The following is a 22,910-nucleotide window of genomic DNA, read 5'->3' as shown; positions in this document are numbered from 1 at the left end:
GTCATTAGTGGAAGGAGAAGGGCGGTGTGGACGTTGAGAAGATTAATAGTAGTGCAGATTTGCAGAGTGAGTTATAACACTGACGGTGAACTTGTGTAAGAAAGGCAAAGTTTGAAGAAAGAAAACCCACAACATTTGGAAAGAGGATTGTCGTCGCTTGAACTATTACAGTTGGAAACTCAACCCGAATTGGGGTCGAAGAAATATACAAAAGAAAACCTAGTTTGTGGCACTTTGTAAAAGCTTTAGTAAGGCCACACCTGGAATATTGCATACAGTTTTGGTCCCCACATTACAAAAACGATGTTGACGCTTTGGAAAAAGTGCAAGGAAAAAAGAGCAACTAGGATGATTGAAGGCCTGGAGATTAAAACGTATGAAGAACGGTTACAGGATTTGGGTTTGGCCAGTCTAGAGAAAAGAAGGAAAGAATATCTCAGGGGCTGCCCCAAAGAAGAGGGAGTCAAGCTGTTCTCCAAAGCTCCCGAAGGCAGGACAAGAAGCAATGGGTGGAAACTAATCAAGGAGAGAAGCAACTTAGAACTAAAGAGAAATTTCCTGACCGTGAGAACAATTAACCGGTGGAACTGCTTGCCATCAGAAGTTGTGAATGCTCCAACTCTGGATGTTTTTAAGAAGAGATTGGATAACCATTTGTTTGAAGTGGTGTAGGGTTTCCTGCCTAAGCAGGGGGTTGGACTAGAAGGCCTTCAGGGTCCCTTCCAGCTCTATTCTGCTTGGTTAATCGGAAAACTACCGTTAAAAAAAACACCAGATTAGGAACACAAGTTAAAATAGGGGAAAAAATGATAAGTGAACACCTGTCTATCCTAGATGTGTTCAAATTACCAGGACTGGATGGAATACACCCCGAGGTCCTGAAGGAACTGGCAGACGAGATCTCAGAACCACTGAACTGTATCTTTCAAAGATCCTGGAGCACAGGGGAGCTGCCAGAGGACTGGAAAAGAGCTGATGTAGTTCCCATCTTCAAAAAAGGAGAAAAAAAAATAGATGCAGGAAACTACAGACCTATCAGCCTGACCTCAATACCGGGGAAGATTCTGGAAAAGATAATCAAGCAACAAATCACCAAACACCTAGAAGCAAACCAAGTAATAACCAAAAGCCAACATGGGTTTGTCAAAAACAGATCACGCCAGACTAATTTTACTGCCTTCTTTGACAAAGTGACAAAATTAGTGGACCAGAGGAATACTGTCGATATAATTTACTTGGACTTCATTAAGGCATTTGATAAAGTAGACCACAACCTACTACTAGATAAAGTAGAAAAATGTGGGTTAGACAGCACTACCACCAGATGGTTTCGTAACTGGCTGACCAACCGCACTCAACGTGTAGTCCTCAACGGAATTACATCCACATGGAGGGAAGTATGCAGTGGAGTACCCCAAGGCTCTGTGTTAGGCCCAGTACTCTTCCACATCTTCATCAATGACTTAGACGAGGGGATAGATGGGGAACTCATCAAATTTGCAGATGACACCAAGCTGGCAGGAATAGCCAACACTCCAGAAGATAGGCTCAAGATACAGAAGGATCTTGACAGACTTGAAAGTTGGGCGCTATCTAACCAAATGAAATTCAACAGTGAAAAAAGTAAGGTTCTACATTTAGGCAAAAAAAACAAAATGCACAGGTACAGTATAGGTGGTACCTTGCTCAATAGTAGTAACTGCCAAAAAAGCCAACACGGTTCTAGGCTCCGTTAAATTAATCCAGTATGCAGCTTGGCTTATTTTCTTGAGCCATCTGAAATTCTAGATCTCAGTTATCCAAAGAAATCACTGAGTGGGCAGGGAGGGTTGAGGGTAAGAGCCGGGTGGGATTTTTAAGGTCATCAATCTCATCCACTCTATATCACTCTATAAAGCCTTAGTAAGGCCACACCTAGAGTACTGCATCCAGTTTTGCTCACCACACTATAAAAAAGATGCTGAGACTCTGGAAAGAGTGCAGAGAAGAGCAACCAGGATGATGAGGGGACTGGGGGCTAAAACATAAAATGAACGGTTGCAGGAACTGGGCCTGGCTGGTCTAGTGAAGAGAAGGACCAGGGGAGACAGGAGAGCATCTTCCAATATTTGAGGGGGCTGCCCCAGAGAGGAGGAAGGGGGTCAAGCTATTTTCCAAGGCACCTGAAGGCCAGACAAGGAACAATGGATGGAAACTGATCAAGGAGAGACTCAATCTGGAAATAAGGAGAAATTTCCTGACAGTGAGAACCATCAACCCATGGAACAGCTTGCCACCAGAAGTTGTGAGAGCTTCATCACTGGAGGCTTTCAAGAAGAGACTGGACTGCCCTCGGTCAGAAATGGTGTAGGGTCGCCTACTTGGGTGTGGAGGTTGGGCTAGATGACCTACAAGGTCCCTTCCAACTCGGTTAATCTGTAAATCCCTTACTTAATACTGCAACATCCTAATTTAAATCGGGTATGTGGCTTGGCTTATTTCCTTGAGCCATCTGAAATTCCAGATCTCAGTTATCCTAAGAAGGGCTTCTCCTAAGCAACAAAGATGATTAGAGGACTGGAGGCTAAAACATATGAAGAACGGTTGCAGGAACTGGGTATGTCTAGTTTAATAAAAAGAAGGACTAGGGGAGACATGATAGCAGTCTTCCAATATCTCAGGGGTTGCCACAAAGAAGAGGGAGTCAAGCTATTCTCCAAAGCACCTGAGGGTAGAACAAGAAGCAATGGGTGGAAACTGATCAAAGAAAGAAGCAACTTAGAACTAAGGAGAAATTTCCTGACAGTTAGAACAATTAATAAGTGGAACGACTTGCCTGCAGAAGTTGTGAATGCTCCAACACTGGAAATTTTTAAGAAAATGTTGGATAACCATCTGACTGAGATGGTGTAGGGTTCCTGCCTAGGCAGGGGGTTGGACTAGAAGGCCTCCAAGGTCCCTTCCAACTCTGTTGTTATGTTATGTTAATAAAATATATAAATCAGGGGGCATCGCTAACATCAATCCGACAAACGCTAACAATCCAGCTCCCGGTTTGAGAATCTCCAGCCTCTGTCCCTTTCTTTGAATTCTGCACTATTGTTTCCCGTCCTGCCCTCCGCTTCAAAACAGAACATGCTTACTCCTGCACGTAACAGATATTTACAGCCTGTCCTCCTATCTTCATCACCCTCCCCACTGACAAGTGAAACGTGATCGGTCTCTTAAGCTGCTCCTCACTGGACAGTTTCCAGATCTCTGGTGGTGGGTATCCCTTGGAAAGGGGAGGTAGGATGTTCAGATCTGGTGAACTTTAAAGAAGTTGGATAGAAGCTTTGGTGCCGGAGAAGGAAGGAAGGAAGGAAGGAAGGAAGGAAGGAAGGAAGGAAGGAAGGAAGGAAGGAAGGAAGGAAGGAAGGAAGGAAGGAAGGAAGGAAGGAAAGAAAGATGCAAAGATGGAAGAAAAGGAAGAAAAGAAGAGAGGGAAAGAAAGAAAGATGGAAAAAGGAAAAAGAAAGAAAGATACAAAGATGGAAGGAAAGAGAAAGAAAAGGAGAGAAAAATGGAAAGAGAAGGAAGGAAGGAAGGAAGGAAGGAAGGAAGGAAGGAAGGAAGGAAGGAAGGAAGGAAGGAAAGAAAGAAAGAATAAAAGAAAGAAAGAAAGAATAAAAGAAAGTGCAAAGATGGAAGAAAAGGAAGAAAAGGAGAGAGGGAAAGAAAGAAAGATGGAAAAAGAAAAAAGAAAGAAAGATACAAAGATGGAAGGAAGAAGACAGACAGAAAGAAGACATAGGAAAGAGAGAAAGAAAGAAAGAAAAGAAAGAAAATGCAAAGATAGAAGGAAAGAGAAAGAAAAGGAGAGAAAATGGAAGAGAAAGAAGGAAGGAAGAAAAGGAAGGAAGGAAGGAAGAAAGGTGCAAAGATGGAAGAAAAGGAAGAAAAGGAGAGAGGGAAAGAAAGAAAGATGGAAAAAGAAAAAAGAAAGAAAGATACAAAGATGGAAGGAAAGAAAGACAGACAGAAAGAAGACATAGGAAAGAGAGAGAAAGAAAGATGCAAAGATAGAAGGAAAGAGAAAGAAAATGAGAGAAAATGGAAAGAGAAGGAAGGAAAGATGGAAGAAAAGGAGAGAAAGAAAGATAGAAAGAAAGAAAGAAAGATGCAAAGATGGAAGGAAGAAGACAGAAAGAAGAGATAGGAAGAGAGAAAGAAAGAAAGATGGAAAGAAAGAAAAGGAGAGAAAGAAAATGAGAGAAAATGGAAAGAGAAGGAAGGAAAGATGGAAGAAAAAAGAAAAGGAGAGAAAGAAAGATAGAAAAAGAAAGAAAGAAAGATGCAAAGATGGAAGGAAAGAAAGACAGAAAGAAGAGATAGGAAAGAGAGAAAGAAAGAAAACAAAGAAAGAAATAAAAAAGATGCAAAGATAGAAAGAAGGAAAGAAAGAAAAGGAGAGAAAGAAAGAAAGAGAGAGAAAGAGAAAGAAAGAAAGAAAGAAAGAAAGAAAGAAAGAAAGAAAGAAAGAAAGAAAGAAAGGAAGGAAGGAAGGAAGGAAGGAAGGAAGGAAGGAAGGAAGAAAGACAAACCTGGAATAGTGCATCTAGTTTTGGTCCCCACATTACAAAAAAGATGTTTGTGCAAAGAAGAGCAAAAAGAGGATTAGGGGACTGGAGGCTAAAACATATGAAGAACGGTTGCAAGAATCGGTATGCCTAGTTTACTGAAAAGAAGGACTAGGGGAGACATGATAGTACAGTAGTACCTGTGAGAGGGATCTTGGAGTCCTAGTGGACAACCATCTAGATATGAGCCAGCAGTGTGCAGCAGCTGTTAAAAAAGCCAACACAGTTCTGGGCTGCATAAACCGAGGGATAGAATCAAGATCACGTGAAGTGTTAGTGCCACTTTATAATGCCTTGGTAAGGCCACACTTGGAATATTGCATCCAGTTTTGGTCGCCACGATGTAAAAAAGATGTTGAGACTCTAGAAAGAGTGCAGAGAAGAGCAACAAAGATGATTAAGGGACTGGAGGCTAAAACATATGAAGAACGGTTGCAGGAACTGGGTATGTCTAGTTTAATGAAAAGAAGAACTAGGGGAGACATGAGAGCAGTCTTGCAATATCTCAGGGGTTGCCACAAAGAAGAGGGAGTCAAACTATTCTCCAAAGCACCTGAAGGCAGAACAAGAAGCAATGGGTGGAAACTAATCAAGGAGAGAAGCAACTTAGAACTAAGGAGAAATTTCCTGACAGTTAGAACAATCAGTAAGTGGAACGACTTGCCTGCAGAAGTTGTGAATGCTCCAACACTGGAAATTTTTAAGAAAATGTTGGATAACCATCTGACTGAGATGGTGTAGGGTTTCCTGCCTGGGCAGGGGGTTGGACTAGAAGGCCTCCAAGGTCCCTTCCAACTATGTTGTTATGTTATGTTATGTTATGATAGCAGTCTTCCAATATCTCAGGGGCTGCCCCAAAGAAGAGGGAGTCAAGCTATTCTCCAAAGCACCTGAGGGCAGAACAAGAAGCAACCAATCAAGGAAAGAAGCAACTTAGAACTGAGGAGAAATTTCCTGACAGTTAGAACAATTAATAAGGGGAACGACTTGCCTTCAGAAGTTGTGAATGCTCCAACACTGGAAATTTTTAAGAAAAGACTGAACAGCTACCTGTCTGAAATAGTGCAGGGTCTCCTGTTTGAGCAGGGGGCTGGACTAGAAGACCCCCCAAGGTCCCTTCCAACCTTTATGCTATTCTGTTACCATTGTGGCTGACCAAAACCGGCTGCACTGTGCCAACCGTTGGACATGGAGAAACTCCCCAGACGTCCAGATCTCGGACACTGAACGCCCAAGTCCCTCTCTAACTGATCAGGAGAAGTAACATTACTCATCGGTGTGTCTGCAGGAAGGGTGTCAACAAAGACGACAATAACCACACCGACACAATGGGAACCCTGCCCTTTGTTGGGTGCGCTTGTGAGAGAGCATCAGCTTTCCGTTATGCAACCCCCTGCAGATTTTTGCAATCCGACTCAAGGAAGGATTCAATTCAAGAGCCGTTTCCGCTTGAACGAAAATATATATATTAAGACAACACGTTGTACGTTCCCTCCAGCTGCAACTATCGAAAGCATAATATTATGTTAAGAAATGACATTCATACTTTAGGTTCCAAACTTACTTGCATAATCTGAGTAGGGAATATAAACGTGCCAGCAACGCCTGGGATGGATTTAACTCCGGCGTCTAAAATATGTGGAAAGAAATGTTCTCTCCATTAAAAAAACGAAGAACAAAGCAACAAAAATACAGAACAGGTGGGTCCTCGAGTTACGACCACAACGGAGCCCCAATGTCCTGTGCAAGACGTTGGTTAAGTGGATTTCGCCCCATTTTACGACCTTACGTTCTTGCTGGAGTTGTTAAGTGAATCGCCGCACTTGTGAAGTTAGTAACCCCGTTGTTAAGTGAATCCGGTTTCCCCATTGTCATTGCTTGTGAGACGGTCGCAAAAGGGGGAAGACTTGACTCTGAGACAATGCAACCGTCATAAATGTGAGTCGGTTGCCAAACCAGTCAATTTTTGATCACGTGACCACAGGGTGGCTGCAACGGTCGTTAAGTGTGAAAAATGGCCACAAGTCATTTTTTTTCAGTGCTGAACGGTCACTAAACGAACGGTTGTAAGTCAAGGAATCTATGTACCTTAGATTCGGGGGGGAAAAATATCAAGTAGGTAGTCCTTGACTTGCAACCATTCACTTAGTGACTGTTTGACGTGACAGCAGGACTGAAAAAAAGTGACTTACGACAGTTTTTCACACTTACGACCACTGCAGCATCCCCATGGTCACCTGATCAAAGTTCAAGAGCTTGGGAACTAATTCATATTAACGACATTGTCCTGGCGTTACGTGATTGCTATTTGTGACTTTCTCAGCTGGATTCCAACAAGCCAAGTGTGGGGAGGACACCTTGATTTGTTTAACGACCATGTGGTTCACTTAATAACTGCAGTGATTCGCTTAACGGCCGTGGCAAGGAAGGTCGTAGAATCGGGTGCAACAGCTGCTTTGCTTAGCCGTGGAAATTTTGGTCCCTGTTCTGTTCATAAAGGGAGGACTTATTTCCGTGAAACTGACCAAACATGAACTGCATTAGATATTACAATCACGGTATAAAATAATTGGCATTTTTGACAGGACGTTTCCCGCTGCTCTGGAGCAGGAAACATTCTGGGTGGGGGGGAGCAATTTCTGGAAAACCCTCCCTTCCACTCCACTCCAGCAAGATCTCCCGACCTTAGAAGGGGAGGCAAGAGGCAACGGCCCTTAAGTTATTAGCCATGAATCATAGCTTGTTAGCGACATTTTTTATCCCTTCCTGCAAAATTCAAAACAGGAGATAAAAATAATGGCTCCGATCCTAAACAAAGAGACCTCTCTGCTTTCTCTCACTCTTCACCCCCAGCAAAGGCCTTTCCCAAAAATGACAAAGTCCATTGCCCCCAGACCCAGAACAAGCGAGGGGGGGAGGAATTCCCATGGATAGCGAGGGAGGGAGGGAGGAAGAAAGGAAGGAAGGAGGGAGGACGGAGGGAGAGGCCAAGGAAGGAAGGACAGAAGGAAGGAAGGAAGGAAAACAATAAAGGGAAGGAAGGAAGGTTAAAAAAAGGGAAGGAAAGAAAATAAGAAAGTGAAAGGGAAGGAAGGAAGGAAGGAAAACAATGAAGTTAAAAAAGAAAGGATAGGAAGGAAAACAAGAAAGTATAAAAGGGAAGGAAGGAAGGAAAGAAAACAAAATGGACGGCAGGAAAACAAAGTAAAAAAGAAAAGAAGGAAAACAAGAAAAGGAAGGAGGGAAGGAAGGAAGGAAGACAAGGTGAAAGAGGGAAGGAAGAAGTACAAGAAAGTTAAAAAAGAAAGGGAAGGAAGGAAAACAATGAAGTATAAAAGGGAAGGAAGGAAAGAAAAAAACAAAAAGGACGACAGGAAAACAAGGTAAAAGGAAGGAAGGAAAACAAGAAAAGGAAGGAGAGAAGGAAGACAAGAAGGTGAAAGAGGGAAGGAAAGAAGAAAGTATAGAAAACATGAAAGTTAAAGAAAAGGAAGGAAGGAAGGAAGGAAGGAAGGAAGGAAGGAAAAGTGAAAAACAGAAGGAAGGGAGAGAAGAAACACAAAAAGTAAGAAAGTGAAAAAGAGGAAGAAGGAAAGAAAACAGGAAAGCGAAAAAGAAAAATACCCATCAGCCTTCAGCTTTTCTACCTATGTGGGGACCAACAGAAGCCACAACAACGTCACACGCTCACAACATCCTTGTGGACTCAGACGATGGCACCGCGATGCACACAATGTTGTCACAACTCTTCACCACACGCCTGTAGTTTCAAACCTCGCCTCAGTTCAATACCTGGCTTATTATTATTTTTTTCTTGCGTTTATAAAGTTGTAACGTCCCATCTTGGCTTTGACTTCTTTTGACTTCTTAAAAATAAATCAACATTTCCCCCCCTCCCCTTGCTCCCCCTAACTCCCAAGGAAATAACTAATTTTATTCGAGGGGGGGGCTATGGGGTGAAGTAATAAAAACTCATTTCCCATTTTAGGGCATCGGGGAACAGCTGGAATAACAACGGCCCAAGTTCCTGTCTAATAATAATAAGCAAAAACATCTGTTCGTTCAATCAGGCTCGCCAATTTCTCAGCGTATAAATCCATAGGGCCCAGTTTTGACTTCATAAATTCAAGGAGAGATCTGATCTAGAAATTAGTAGAAATTTCCCAACAGTGAAAATAATTAATCAGCGGAACGGCTTGCCACCAAAGGTTGTGGATGCTGGAGGTTTTTTGGACAGCCATTTAATAATAATAATAATATCAGAGTTGGAAGGGACCTTGGAGGTCTTCTAGTCCAACCCCCTGCCCAGGTAGGAAACCCTACACTATCTCAGTCAGATGGTTATCCAACATTTTCTTAAAAATTTCCAGTGTTGGAGCATTCACAACTTCTGCAGGCAAGTCGGTCCACTTATTAATTGTTCTAACTGTCAGGAAATTCCTCCTTAGTTCTAAGTTGCTTCTCTCCTTGATTAGTTTCCACCCATTGCTTCTTGTTCTACCCTCAGGTGCTTTGGAGAAGAGCTTGACTCCCTCTTCTTTGGGGCAGCCCCTGAGATACTGGAACACTGCTATCATGTCTCCCCTAGTCCTTCTTTTCATTAAACTAGACGTACCCAGTTCCTGCAACTGTTCTTCATATGTTCTAGCCTCCAGTCCCCTAATCATCTTTGTTGCTCTTCTCTGCACTCTTTCTAGAGTCTCAACATCTTTTTTACATCGTGGCGACCAAAACTGGATGCAATATTCCAAGTGTGGCCTTACCAAGGCATTATAAAGTGGCACTAACACTTCACGTGATCTTGATTCTATCCCTGTTTATGCAGCCCAGAACTGGGTTGGTTTTTTTAGCAGCTGCTGCACACTGCTGGCTCATATCTAAATGGTTGTCCACTAGGACTCCAAGATCCCTCTCACAGTTACTACTATTGAGCAAGGTACCACATATCCGGTACCTGTGCATTTGTCTGGAATGGTAGAGGGTCTCCTGCTTGAGCTGGGGGTTGGACTAGAAGACCTCCAGAGTCCCTTCCAACTCTGTTATAGACTGTATTCTGAGATTCATACTTAAAAATAAGGAGGGATTTCCTAACAGTGAGAACAATTAACCAGTGGAACAGCTTGCCACCAGAAGTTGTGGGTGCTCCAACAACGGAGGTTTTTAAGAAGAGACTGGTCAGCCATTTGTCTGGAATGGCGTAGGGGCTCCTGCCTGAGCAGGGGGCTGGACTGGAAGACCTCCAGGGTTCCTTTCAACCCTCTGAGTCTAATATTGTATGAATCCCGATTGACCTCAGAATTCAGGTGGGGAAACTAATCAAGGAGAGACACAACCAATTTTTAGAACTAAGGAGGAATTTCCTGACAGGGAGAACCATTAACCAGCGGAACAGCTGGCCACTAGAAGTTGGGGGTGCTTCATCACTGGAGGTTTTCAAGCAGAGATTGGACAGCCATTGGTCTGAATTGGTACAGGTAGCAGTCCTCGACTTACAACTAGTTCACCTAGTGACTGTTTCAAGTTTCAACGGGCCTGGAAAAAAAGGGAACCGTTTTTCGCACTTATGACCGTTGCGGGGACTTGGTTTGCATTCGGACGCTTGGAAACTGACCCGCATTTGTGACGGTTTCAATGTCCCAGGATTGTGTTGATCCTCTTTTGCGACCTTCTGACAAGCAAAGTGAAGGGAGAGCCCAGCTTTTCTTAACAACCATGTTACTAACTGAACCACTGCAACGATACCCTTAACAACCATGGCGAGAAAAGTCGTAAAACGGGGCGAAGGTCAGTTAACCAATGTTTCACTCAGCCACAGAAATTGTGGTCGTTAAGTTGAGGACTACCTGTATATTTGCCACGATTGCAAAGTGCCTGTGTAGGGTCTCCTCTTGATCCGGGGGGTTGGTCTAGAAGACCTCCAAGGCCCCTTCCAACTGTATTATTCACATTATCCTGCCGTGTTCCCTTCGGTCAGGGAGCCGAGCAAATTCCTTTCTCCTGCTTTTGAGAGACCTGGCGACCCATTCCCCATCCCACTCCTCAGAATTATAGCTAGTCCTCGATTTATGGCCATCCGTAAGTTTAACTAGGTCTGAAGTTACGGCAGCCTTGGGAAGAGTTACAGCCTGCCCTTGAAATTGTTCCCGCGGTCACATAATTGATAAGAGTTGCGAGCGTCTCGCAATTCCGTGATTACAATTTGTGACCAAAATGGTAGACCGTCTCTTTCTGGAACAGATGGGGGTTGGACTAGAAGACCTCCATGGTTCCTTCTAACTCTGTGATTTTGTTATTCAGGACTGGCTACCAAGGCGTTAGCACAACCAACTTTCCCTGCAGGATTTCAGCCATCCAAGAAATTTCTCCTAGAAAATGTGAGTTGTGACCTCCCCCCATTCTAGTGCCAATTGTAGAAAGCACCAGGTCCTCCTGGGACCACATTATGGAAAAGCGACCCCCCCCCATTCAAATTAACCCCCCCCTTATTAGGAATGTCCTCCAGAAGCTTTTAAAAACCACTTTTTTTTTGCAAGAGTCTGAGTCTTCTCAAGGCTTTGTGAGGAAAACATATTCAATATTAAATCATTACTCTTGTGGTATATTGCATTCTCTTTATTTATTTATTTTTTGCTGAAGTTATTGATGGGCTGATTATGAGGCCACTGAGTTGTTTTCGATGCAGAGATACGTGATTCAGGGAGGGAGGGAAAAGGAAGGAGGGGGAAAGAGAGAGAGAAAGAAAGAAAGAGAGAAAGAAAGAAAGAAAGAAAGAAAGAAAGAAAGAAAGAAAGAAAGAAAGAAAGAAAGAAAGAAAGAAAGAAAGAAAGAAAGGGGGAGAAAGAAAAATAAAGAAAGAAGGATGGAGAAAGAAAGGAAGGAAGGAAAGAAGGAAGGAAAGAAGGAAAGAAAAAAGAGGGAGGGAGTGAAGGAGGGAGAAAAAGAAAAAATAGAAAAAGAAAGAGAAAGAAAGAAAGAAAAAGAAAGAGGGAGGGTGAAAGAAAGAAAGAAAAATGGAGAAAGGAAGAAAGGCGGGAGGGAGAAAGAAAGAAAAAAGGAGGGAGAAAAGAAGAAAGGATGGAAGGAAGAAAAAGAAAGAAGGAAAGAAAGAGGGAGGGGTGAAAGAGGGAGGAAGAAAGAAAAAATAGAAAAAGAAAGAGAAAGAAAGAAAGAAAAAGAAAGAGGGAGGGCGAAAGGAAGAAAGAAAAATGGAGAAAGGAAGAAAGGAGGGAGGGGGAAAGAAAGAAAAAAGGAGGGAGAAAAGAAAAAAGGATGGAAGGAAGAAAAAAGAAAGAAGGAAAGAAAACAGGGAGGGGTGAAAGGGAGAAAGAAAGAAAGAAAAGAAAGGGAGGCGAAAAGAAAGAAAAATGGAGAAAGGAAGGAAGAAAGGAGGGAGGAGAAAGAAAAGAAGGAGGGAGAAAAGAAGAAAGGATGGAAGGAAGAAAAGAAAGAAGGAAAGAAAGAGGAGGAAAGAGGGAGAAAGAAAGAAAGAAAAAGAGAAAGAGAGAGAGAAAGAAAGAAAGAAAAGAAAGAGAGAAAGAGAGAGGGAGGAGAAAAGAAAGAGAAAGAAAGAACAAAAGAAAGAAAGAGGGAGGGAGGGAGGGAGAGAAGGAAGAAAGAAAAGAAAGAAAAAGGAAGGAAAGAAGGAAAGAAGGAAACAAGGAAGGAAAGAAGGGGGAAAAAGAGGGAGGGAGTGAAGCAGGGAGAAAGAAAGAGAAAGAAAGAAAGAAAGAAAGAGAAGAAAAAAGAGAGAAAGAAAGAAAAAGAAAGAGAGAGGGAGGGAGAAAGGAAAAGAGTAAGAAAGAAAAAGAAAGAAGGAGGGAGGGAGGGAGGGAGGGAGGGAGGAAGGAAGGAAGGAAGGAAGGAAGGGTATATTTTGGCAGATATGTCCAGAGGTCCAGAGTTCTGCGGCCACAGTCTGCCTACATTTTCCCACTGAATTTCTAAGCAGTATTTCTCGACCTCGCCAACTAGAAAGACCTGGGGACTTTTAACTCCCAGAATTCCCCGGGCAACCAGCTGGCTACAGCATCCTGGGAATCTTAAAAGTAGCCAAGGTTGAAAACCCCCAAAGGAGGCAGATGAGGGTCAACGAACAATCCAGGAAGAGCCTTTAATCCAAGCTTTGTCCTCTCTAATCGGGAAATGACCATTTCATCCCCGCTTAAAGGAAACGGTGCCCATCCGATTAACTCCTTTCCTGTCCCCCACATGCGCCAGACGTTCCTTTCCTTCCTGTCATCGGTGCCATCGCAGGTTTCCATTGGCAGGCTGAAACAGCCACTGGGGAAGCACAGCCAGTGGAACTCCCTGCCACAAGATGAGAGAGCTGAACAAATCCTCTGTGTGTGTGTGTGTGTCTGTGTGTGTGCGCTAAAGCAGGGGTCCCCAACCTTGGCCACTTTAAGCCCGGAGGACGTCAACTCCCAGAATTCCCCAGCTAGGATCTCCAACCTTGGACACATTAAGCCTAGAGGATTTCAACTCCCAGAATTCCCCAGCCAGGATCTCCAACCTTGGACACATTAAGCCTAGAGGATTTCAACTCCCAGAATTCCCCAGCCAGGATCTCCAACCATGGCAACTTTAAGCCCGGAGGACTTCAACTCCCAGAATTCCCCAGCCGGGGTCTCCAACCATGGCAACTTTAAGCCCGGAGGACTTCAACTCCCAGAATTCCCTAGCCAGGGTCTCCAACCTTGGCCACTTTAAGCTTGGAGGACTTCAACTCCCAGAATTCCTCAGCCAGGATCTCCAACATTGGCAACTTTAAGCCCGGAGGACTTCAACTCCCAGAATTCCCCAGCCAGGGTCTCCAACCTTGGCCACTTTAAGCCCGGAGGACTTCAACTCCCAGAATTCCCCAGCCAGGGTCTCCAACCTTGGCCACTTTAAGCCCGGAGGACTTCAACTCCAGAATTCCTCAGCCAGGATCTCAACATTGGCAACTTTAAGCCGGAGGACTTCAACTCCCAGAATTCCCCAGCCAGGGTCTCCAACCTTGGCCACTTTAAGCCCGGAGGACTTCAACTCCCAGAATTCCCCAGCCAGGGTCTCCAACCTTGGCCACTTTAAGCCCGGAGGACTTCAACTCCCAGAATTCCCCAGCCAGGGTCTCCAACCTTGGCCACTTTAAGCCCGGAGGACTTCAACTCCCAGAATTCCCCAGCCAGGGACTCCAACCTTGGCCACTTTAAGCCTGGAGGACGTCAACTCCCAGAATTCCCCAGCCAGGGTCTCCAACCTTGGCAACTTAAAGCCCGGAGGACTTCAACTCCCAGAATTCCCCAGCCAGGGTCTCCAACCTTGGCCACTTTAAGCCCGGAGGACTTCAACTCCCAGAATTCCCCAGCCAGGATCTCCAACCTTGGACACATTAAGCCTAGAGGATTTCAACTCCCAGAATTCCCCAGCCAGGATCTCCAACCATGGCAACTTTAAGCCCGGAGGACTTCAACTCCCAGAATTCCCAAGCCGGGGTCTCCAACCATGGCAACTTTAAGCCCGGAGGACTTCAACTCCCAGAATTCCCCAGCCAGGGACTCCAACCTTGGCCACTTTAAGCCTGGAGGACGTCAACTCCCAGAATTCCCCAGCTAGGATCTCCAACTTTGGCAACTTTAAGCCCGGAGGACTTCAACTCCCAGAATTCCCCAGCCGGGGTCTCCAACCATGGCAACTTTAAGCCCGGAGGACTTCAACTCCCAGAATTCCCCAGCCGGGGTCTCCAACCATGGCAACTTTAAGCCCGGAGGACTTCAACTCCCAGAATTCCTCAGCCAGGGTCTCCAACCTTGGCCACTTTAAGCCTGGAGGACTTCAACTCCCAGAATTCCCCAGCCAGGGTTTCCAACCTTGGCCACTTTAAGCCTGGAGGACTTCAACTCCCAGAATTCCCCAGCCAGGGTCTCCAACCTTGGCCACTTTAAGCTTGGAGGACTTCAACTCCCAGAATTCCCCAGCCAACAAAGTTGGCTGGGGAATTCTGGGAGTTGAAGTCCTCCAGGCTTAAAGTGGCCAAGGTTGGAGACCCCTGCGCTAAAAGACGCTTGGGAAAAGATGCCTGTAAAAGCCAAAGGGATCCAATGGGCAGAGAGAGAGAGAGAGAGAGAGAGACGGTTGACCTGGGTACCGGGTGCGAAATGACATCGGAAACATCAGTCACATACCCAAATATTTTGTCTTCCTCCTCCTTCCAAAATTGGGAAAACACAGCAACTTTCTGCCAAATTGTAATACACAAATCTGATTTTCCCACTGACTTTGCTTGTCAGAAGCTTCCAAAACATCACCCCATCATGTGACCCCGGGATACCACAACCGTCGTAAGTACATGTCAGTTTCCAAGCCTTCGGATTGTGATCACGTGAATCTGGGGATGCTAATAAGGAACTATATCCCACATCTTTGCATTCGCTCCAGCGCTCCGATCGGCGGAGTCCGGACCGGGTTTTTCCTCCAGCCCGTAATCCTCTGGGATTACATTGAAAAAGGATAATTTAATTCTAGCATCTCTTATGTTTTTGCTGAAGGGTTTGGAAACCAAGAAGGAAAGGAGCAATTTATGTCTTTTACGTTGTTTCAAATGTAATTATTTACATTTCTTTCAAACTGAATCATTATTCCAATCTATTTAAAATTTTATTACATTTATTTAAAGTGCAATTATTTACATTTATGTAAAGTGTAATTATTTACCTTGATGAACGTATCTTTTCTTTTATGTACACTGAGAGCATATGCACCAAGACAAATTCCTTGTGTGTCCAATCACACTTGGCCAATAAAATTCTGTTCTATTCTATTCTATTCTATTCTATTCTATTCTATTTACATTTATTTAAAATGTAATTATTTACATTCATTTAAAATGTAATTATTTACATTTATTTAAGGTGTAATTATTTACATTTATTTAAAGTGTAATTTACATTTATTTAAAAAGTAATTGTTTAAACTGAGTTGCAACTTCATCCTTTTTTAGAAAAAAAAATATTTAAATGTATTTAAATTTTAAACAACTAAATTTATTTTAAGCCTTGTTTAAATGCATTTAAATCTTAATTGATTAAATGCATCCAGAATGTAATTATTTAAACGAATTCAAAGTACAACCATTTAAATTTATTTAAAATGCAATCGTTTTACATTTATTTAAAACGGCATTGCTTATATTTCTTTAAAATTTCATCGTTCCGGCCCTAATTATTTCAATGTATTCCCGATGTAATTATTTAAATAAATTCCAAATGTAATTCTTGACATTTACTTTAAAATGTAGTTGTTCGTGTTTATTTAAAATGTAACCATTTCCATTTATTTAAAATGTAACTGTTTCCATTCGCCTAAAATTTAATGGTTTCCATTTACTTAAAATGTAATGGTTTGCGCTTTTCACAATTTAATTATTGACATTTATTTTAAAGGTATTTATTTAAATCCAGTTAAAACTTCGTTATTGTTGTGTTTTTTTTAAAAATTAAAATTTTGTGTCACCAGGCCAAAAAAAAAACCTCGTTTGCAAGTCCATAACTGTGTTCCTTTTGCAGAAGTGTGCAATTGTACAATACTTGGCTGGTAGTTAAATGCCCACTTAGTTCTCCTTCCTGGCCTTTTCTGCAGCAAGACAACTCCCAGCCCGGGTTGCAGACTGCCGCCCCCATTATACCCAGCCAGCTGTGGCTCATGGGACTGCTAGTCCCAGCTGCCCAAAAGCAACGTCCAATTTGCAAAGAGATTGCAAGAAACGGTCCTCGAACCCGAACCCATGCACTGCTCCAAAAACTGTTCCCTCTTTGGAGGGGGGGAAAAAAATCTGTGCCCCCCCCATAAACCCCCCTCCCCCTCCATCCTGTAGATAGAAAAAAGGGGAGGGGGATTCTCAGAAAGGAAGAGGAACGGCGACTGAGCTGCACGCAAAGGAGCAACAGGCTTTTAGCCAAAGATGCTGGGGAAAAAAATTTCCCCCAGCTGCTGTATTTGGGACCACGATGTAAATTTTATTTTATTGCAAAAAAAAAATGGCAAGGAGGAAATCATTCCCGTTTATATTTTTGGCAGACCCTCTGGGATGTTGGCCCAAAGCTTTCAATAACAAGGAGGAATTTTAAGGATGGAGCGATGGGTAAGGAGACCACAAAATGGGTGTAGGACAAGTTAAAACATCTGCGAAGGGGGCGTGGGTCCTTGAGAAACAGATGGGGGCGGTCGTTCTTCCCACCGCAGGTAAACAAGAAAGAAGGTGGATCTCCACGAACAGGTGAGCAGAGATGGGGGGGGGAAACTTCAAAACTTGACTAAAGTGACTTTGGTGAGTCGAGGACTCCATAGGTCAAGGGTCTCCAACTCTGGCAACTTTAAGCCTGGCGGACTTCAACTCCCAGAATTCCCCAGCGGGGGTCTCCAACTTTGGCCCCTTTAAGCCTGCAGGACTTCAACTTCCAGAATTCCCCAGCCAGGATCTCCAACCTTGGCCACATTAAACCTGGAGGACTTCAACTCCCAGAATTCCCCAGCCAGGTTGGGGAATTGGAGACCCCTACTGTAGATTATAGAGCAGTGGTGGGTTTCAAATTTTTTTACTACCAATTCTGTGGGTGTGGCTTGGTGGGCGTGGCATGGCTTGGTGGGCGTGGCAGGGGAAGGATACTGCAAAATCCCCATTCCCACCCCACTCCAGGGGGAGGTTACTGCAAAATCCCCATCTCCTCCCGATCAGCTGGGACTTAGGAGGCAGAGAATAGATGGGGCCAGTCAGAATTTTTACTACCGGTTCTCCGAACTACTCAAAATTTCCGCTACGGGTTCTCCAGAACTAGTCAGAACCTGCTGAAACCCACCTCTGTTATAGAGGGAATAGAAAAGGAACTTATCGAATTTGCAGATGCTACTTAAACTGGTAGCCAGCACATAGAGGAAAGGCTCAAGATCCAGATGGCGCTTGACGGACTTGAACCCTGGGCCCTATCTAACAAAATGAAATTCAACGTAGAGAAAAGTAAAGTCTTACACTTAGGCAAGGAAAACCAAACTACACATATAGATTGGGAGAAACCAGGCTTAATAGCAGTAAGTGGGAGAGGGATCTTGGAGTCTTAGTGGACAACCAACTAAATATGAGCCAGCCGTGTGCAGCGACAGCCAAAAAAGCCAATGCAATCCTAAATTGCATGAACAGAGGGATACAATCAAGATCAAGGGAGGTACTAATACCACTCTATAAAGTGGCAGTAAGTCCTTAGTAAGACCAAACCTAGAGTCCTGCATCCAGTTTTGCTCACCACACTATAAAAAAGATGCTGAGACTCTAGAAAGAGTGCAGAGAAGAGCAACAAAGATGATTAGGGAACTGGAGCTAAAACATATGAAGAACGGTTGCAGGAACTGGGTATGTCTAGTTTAATGAAAAGAAGGACTACGGGAGACATGACAGCAGCCTTGCAATATTTGAGGGGCTGCCCCAGAGAGGAGGAAGGGGGTCAAGCTATTTTCCAAAGCACCCGAAGGCCAGACAAGGAATAATGGATGGAAACTGAACAAGGAGAGATTCAATTTAGAAATAAGGAGGAATTTTTCTGACAGTGAGAACCATCAACCCATGGAACAGAAGTTGCCTTCGGAAGTTGGTTGTATATATGATGTACAATGAGAATAAAGGCTATACTATACTATAAATTGTGGGAGCTTCATCACTGGAGGCTTTCAAGAAGAGACTGGACTGCCATCTGTCATAAATGGTGTAGGGCAGGGGTGTCCAAACTTGGTCCCTTTAAGACTTTTGGACTTCAACTCCCAGAGTTCCTCAGCCAGCTTTGCTGGCTGAGGGACTCTGGGAGTTGAAGTCCAAAAGTCTTAAAGGGACCAAGTTTGGACACCCCTGGTGTAGGGTCTCCTGGTTGAGTGGGGGGGCAGAGGTGAAATACTGCCGGTTCGGACCGGATTGCCCGATCCGGTAGCAATGGCAGCAGGTGGTTCGGAGAACCGGTAGCAAAAATCCCTGCCCCACCCCACCCAGGCCCAGCTGAGCTGCGCGATCATCAGAGGTGTGTTTTTTTTTTAACTTTTAAAAGCATTTTTTTCTTCGGTTGAAAAAATGCTTTTAAAAGTTAAAAAAAAAAGCCTCTGATGATCGCATGGCTCAGCTGGGATTGTCAGAATCCTTTAAAAGCATTTTTTCTACAACCTCTTCGGCTGAAGAGGTTGTAGAAAAAATGCTTTTAAAAGTGGGGGGGGAAAGGTTGGCCACGCCCACCCAGTCACATTACCCCCCAAGCCACGCCCACAGAACCGGTAAATGTAACAAATCTTACATTTTACCCCGGTGGGTGGGGGTTGGGCTTGATGACCTTACAAGGTCCCTTCCAACTCTATTAATCTGTTAATCCAGATTGTGTGAATTTGGAAAGTGAGTTCATTCCAAGTGGGTGGGTGAGTGCAGTTGGGATTGTGGATTCAAGGAGCTGGACCACCTGACATCAGGGAGACTTTGGTAGGCGGGGGTCAGACTGGATGACCTCAAGAGAGCGTTTCAACTTTAGGGTTCAACTTTTGTGAAACTGGTTGATAGTTCACAACTTAGCCACAACTTCGTTTTCTGACCGTTCAAAGTTACAACCATAACTGAAAAAAAACAGAGGTTTGATGGGCTTGGTTATACAAACCAAGTCGGTGAATCTAGGATTAGTTTATTGTGTGAACCAAACCATGGATTGCCTGCCTGGCAAGAATGTTGTGAAGTTTTTTTTTTAACTATTTATTCCTCAACTTATTTATTTATTTATTTATTTATTATATTGGTATACCGCCCTTCTCCCAAAGGACTCAGGGCGGTTCACAGCCAGTAAAAACAAAATGCATATAATACAAATTAAAAACAATATAAAAAACTGATTCGATTAGTGGCCTAAATTTTTTTTAAATACAATTAAAACCCCATTTAAAACTCCTAATTATAACTGTTCAATTTAGTGGCAATTGGAATTTACAATGGCACTGGATTTAAAAACAGACTTATGACTGTTTTTCACTCTTACGACTATTGATCACGTGATCAAAATTCAGCTGCTTGGCTACTGACTCACAGTTATGACAGTCTCAGTGCCTCGGGATCAGGTGATCCCCCTTTTGCGACCTGCCGTCAAGCAACGTCAACGGGGTGGGTGGGGGGGGGATCCAGATTCACTTAACAGCGTTCCTAATTTAACAACTGCAGCGATTCACTTAATGACTATGTCAAGGAAGGTCGCAAAATGGGACAAAACTTACTTAACCGCTCTCTTGCTCAGCAACGGAAATTTTGGGCTAAATTGTGGTCGTAAGTCGAGGGCTACCTAATTGGCAAAGACTTCCTGGCCCTCTGGAGTTGCTCAATCCCGTCCCGTGACTGGTATTGAGTTCGTAAATTCCAGTGGCGGTGAATTACACAGCTCCCAAGAGTCCTGCCTGCCTTCCTTTGTTGCCTGCCTTTGTTGCTGGCAATCCTTATGATTTATATTGATATATTGACCATCAATTGTGTTGTAAATGTTGTACCTTGATGAAGGTATCTTTTCTTTTATGTACGCTGAGAGCCTATGCACCAAGACAAATTCCTTGTGTGTCCAATCACACTTGGCCAATAAAATTCTATTCTATTCTATTCTTCCCAATTGAGGGATTCCCCTTCCTGCCCCCCCTCCTTTGCTAAGAAACGTGCAATGCTTCTCTGGGTGGCCTCTTTTCTCCGAGCCTCAGTTTTCTTGTCTGGCAAATGGGCGTAAGGCGGCTCTGGACAAAACTAAATTGAAGAGTGGTGCCCCTTCCTGCAACCTGCACTTAAGAAGACAAAAGCAACACCTCCTTTTGTTCAAATCCGAGAGTTGTGTGCGGCTAATAATAGAGGTTGACTAATGGATGGCTGAGACGCTTTTCAGTTTCTGTTTACGACGATTCCCAAGCCTCCTTGAGAAGATGGCGGTGGCTCTTCTGGTACAGGAGCAGTCTATCTTAGCTTAGTCTTTGCAACTAGGTCTTCTCAAGAGCTTTTCTTTGGCTGAAACCCACTGGGCATTACAGGTAATCCTCGACTTATGACCACAAATTGAGCACAACATTTATTTATTTTTGTTATTAACAAAGACAGTTCATCCGGGGAGTTTTGCTCCATTTTACGACCCTTCTGGCCACCGTTGTTAAGTGAATCACTGCCGTCGTTCAGTTAGTCACACGGTCGTTTGAGTGAGCCTGGCTTTCCCCACTGTTCATCGCAAGGTCGCAAAAGAGGATCGCGTGGCCCCCGGGGACACAAACTGTCGTAACTTCGAGCCAGCTGCCAAGTGTCCAAATTTTGAGCACGTGACGGATGCTGGAACCGTCGTAAGTGTGAAAACCAGTCACAAGTCACTCTTTCCAATGCCATTGTAACTTCAAATAGTTGTAAATGGACAATTGTAAATCTAAGGACTTTATGGGCCTCTGGAATGGAGGGGGGGGCACCCACCCACCCCACCGCTGCCAACATTGTCATGGCTGCCCTCTTGACTCTCTTTACACAGCCCTGGATGTGATTCTCCATCCTATCCCAGTCACCAAATGGAATCCTAGCATGGAAAGGGACCCCTTGAGGTCATCCAGCCCAACCCCGCCCACCAAAGTGTCCAAAATGACTTGGTGGTCCAGTTTTTTTTTTCTTTAACCCAACTCTGGAGGGTGGCCAGCAGGGTGATCTCTCTCTCTCTCTCTCATTCTCTCTATCTGTCTGTCTGCCTCTCTCTCTCTCACACACTCACACACACACAGACACAGAAATCCCCCACCCCACCCTGCCCTCCCTGCCTTTCTCCACCTTATCCCATTCACCAAATGGAATCCTAGCATGGAAAGGGGATCCCCTTGAGGTCATCCAGCCCCGCCCCACCCACCCCGGCCCACCAAAGCAAACCAAGACTGTTGGCCTTCCAGCTTTTCTTCTTTAACCCAATACTGGAGGATGGCCCAGCAGTGCTCTCACTCACTCACACCCACACACACAAGATACACACCCACACCCACAAATCCTCCCTTCCCCTCCCTGTCTTTGCGGAGCAACAGCTGACCGAACCACCGGGTCCGGATGGGGACCCTCCGAGGTCTTCTATCTAGCCCCAGGCAGGAAAGGCGCTCGCAAGCCCAGCCGAGACGCGTGGCTCAAGCCAGCGAGCCCGGCCACACACACACACATACACAGCCCTCTTACCTAAGCGGGATCTTGATGGCCAGGTAGCGGTCGACGGCCACGGCCAGCAGGCTGAAGATGGAGCTCTGGGTCAGAACCAGCACGAAGCAAGCCAGGAAGAGGCAGGCGTGGAAGTCGGTGGTCAAGCCCACGCTGATGGTCACGGCGAAGGGGATGGCCAGCAGCCCCACGGCTACGTCGGCCACGGCCAGCGAGACCAGGAAATAGTTGGTGGCCGTCTTCAGCCGACTGTTCAGCGCCACCGCCCAGCAGACCAGCACGTTCCCCGCGATGGCCAGCGCCGCCATCAGCAGCTCCACCGCGATGTACAGCGCGGGCATCGCGCGGACGGGACCGCCTGCCGCCCGCCGGAGGAGGAGGAGGAGGACGGTCCCCGACCTGGGCTCAGCGGCGGCGGCGGCGGCGGGGCCAGCATCCCCGCGTGGGGAACCCAGAGGCCATGTAGCCGCACCCCGTCGGGGCGCCGGTCCGGCCGCAGGAGGGGGGCTCCACCGGCCAAAACTAGGCTGCAAACCCCGATGGTGGGTTTCGGAGCCCCAGCCGACCGGGCTGCGCGTTCTTCCCCCCCCCCACCCCCGGTTCGGATCGACAGCGGATCCCCCTCTCGACTCCCCGGCGAGGCGCTCGCTCGCCTTTGGCCAAGTCAGGCACTGCTGCGCGGCTATAAGGCACATGGAGCTCGGAGGGGGGGGCGTGGCCGAGGCGAGCGCGGCCCGTGATTGGCCGAGCCCGCTCTCCCGTAAATCCCCGAGTCGGGCGGCGCTGCAATTCGAGAGCGCCCGGCCCGGAGTGCGGAGGAGGGAAGCGGGCGGTGGCCGAGACGCCGGGAAGCTCATCCGTAGCCCGGGTGGGTGGAGGAAGGCGAGTTTCTGGCTCGGCCGGCCTACCTCGCGGGGTTGTTGTTGGAGCAAAGGCTTCCCTCTCTGTAGAGTTTTTGTTTTTGTTTTTTTCTCCCCAGGAGCCCCGCGCATTGGAGCGCCTGGCTGGGATAAGGCAGAGAGGAGAGAATTTCCCGCAAAAAAAGACAGAATTAATAATAATAATTAAATGGCTTTGCAGAAGGAGCGGCAGTTTGGCCATGCTCTGATGGAATTGCGCTTTGT

At 45.3% G+C, this 22,910-nt stretch overlaps 1 protein-coding gene across 1 annotated transcript in view; it reads right to left on the bottom strand.

The window, feature by feature from the left end:
* Window positions 1-22,643, bottom strand: part of ADORA2B (adenosine A2b receptor) — a 48,074-nt gene extending 25,431 nt beyond the window's left edge. The window contains exon 1 of the mRNA XM_058163841.1: window positions 21,808-22,643. Within this exon, the coding sequence (XP_058019824.1) occupies window positions 21,808-22,643 (836 nt within the window). The remainder of the gene's footprint in view (window positions 1-21,807) is intronic.
* Between the last annotated feature and the right edge of the window lie 267 nt (window positions 22,644-22,910).

This window comes from Ahaetulla prasina, chromosome 1 (assembly GCF_028640845.1).
Source record: "Ahaetulla prasina isolate Xishuangbanna chromosome 1, ASM2864084v1, whole genome shotgun sequence".
Taxonomy (NCBI): domain Eukaryota; kingdom Metazoa; phylum Chordata; class Lepidosauria; order Squamata; family Colubridae; genus Ahaetulla; species Ahaetulla prasina.
This window is presented reverse-complemented; position numbering and strand designations above follow the sequence as displayed.